Source organism: Trypanosoma grayi (assembly GCF_000691245.1).
Source record: "Trypanosoma grayi strain ANR4 Tgr_2441_V1, whole genome shotgun sequence".
Lineage (NCBI taxonomy): Eukaryota > Euglenozoa > Kinetoplastea > Trypanosomatida > Trypanosomatidae > Trypanosoma > Trypanosoma grayi.
In genome coordinates, this window is record NW_008828059.1 from 1 (window position 1) to 685 (window position 685).

Sequence of the window (685 nt, forward strand, 5' to 3'; positions counted from 1 at the left end):
AAGGTCGCTGCGGGTACTTGCGACGATCTCGGCGACACCTCCACCCTCGCCGACCCGGGCATTGTGGAGAAGCTCATCGAAGGTAGGAGGTGGCTATCGGTGTGACGAAATTTTGGCGTCACTGTGTGCTGTACCGTTCTTGTTGTTGAAGCGCTTCCCTGTAGGGAAAGGAAAGCCTACTGGAGGTGGCTCTGTGTGGGGGTCATACAGCGAGCAAATGGAGAGTGACAAAAAGAGAGATGCTGAGAAAAAGACAACCGTGCGTTCTTCTGTGTTGTGCGCGTTTCCATGTATTTAGCACTGATGTGTAGAAATGGAAGTTGGTTATGATTCTTCGTGTGTGTGCTTCTTCGTTGGTTGTTTTCGGTTTGTTTCTTTAATGGACGAACTCGCGTTCTTTGTTGTGGTTGTGGTGGTCTTTTCAGCATTTTTCTTGGTTGCATTTATTTGCTTGTTTGCTTCTTACACCGTCTTCACCGTTAATATTTTCGTCCAGTGTTGCGGATCATCTTATTTGCCTGTTCTTAACCCGTGCTTTCTTCTCTCTCCCTTTGTTGATAGCTGGAGCTGTGGATTGATGATGGAGTGCCTTCATATGTGCGCTGTTGTTTTTGTGCCCGCTGCTTTGTATATACGCATACTTTTTTTGTTATATGTGTGTGTGTGTGTGGCGCTTTTTTTTTTT

The 685-nt window shown here is 46.3% G+C and overlaps 1 protein-coding gene across 1 annotated transcript; it reads left to right on the top strand.

Annotated features, from left to right (window-relative positions):
- Window positions 1-298, top strand: DQ04_24411000 (hypothetical protein; the record flags this gene model as incomplete). Its single annotated transcript, XM_009318229.1, has 1 exon — window positions 1-298. A coding segment is annotated over one exon (298 nt), but the record flags the coding sequence as incomplete, so codon positions are not given.
- Between the last annotated feature and the right edge of the window lie 387 nt (window positions 299-685).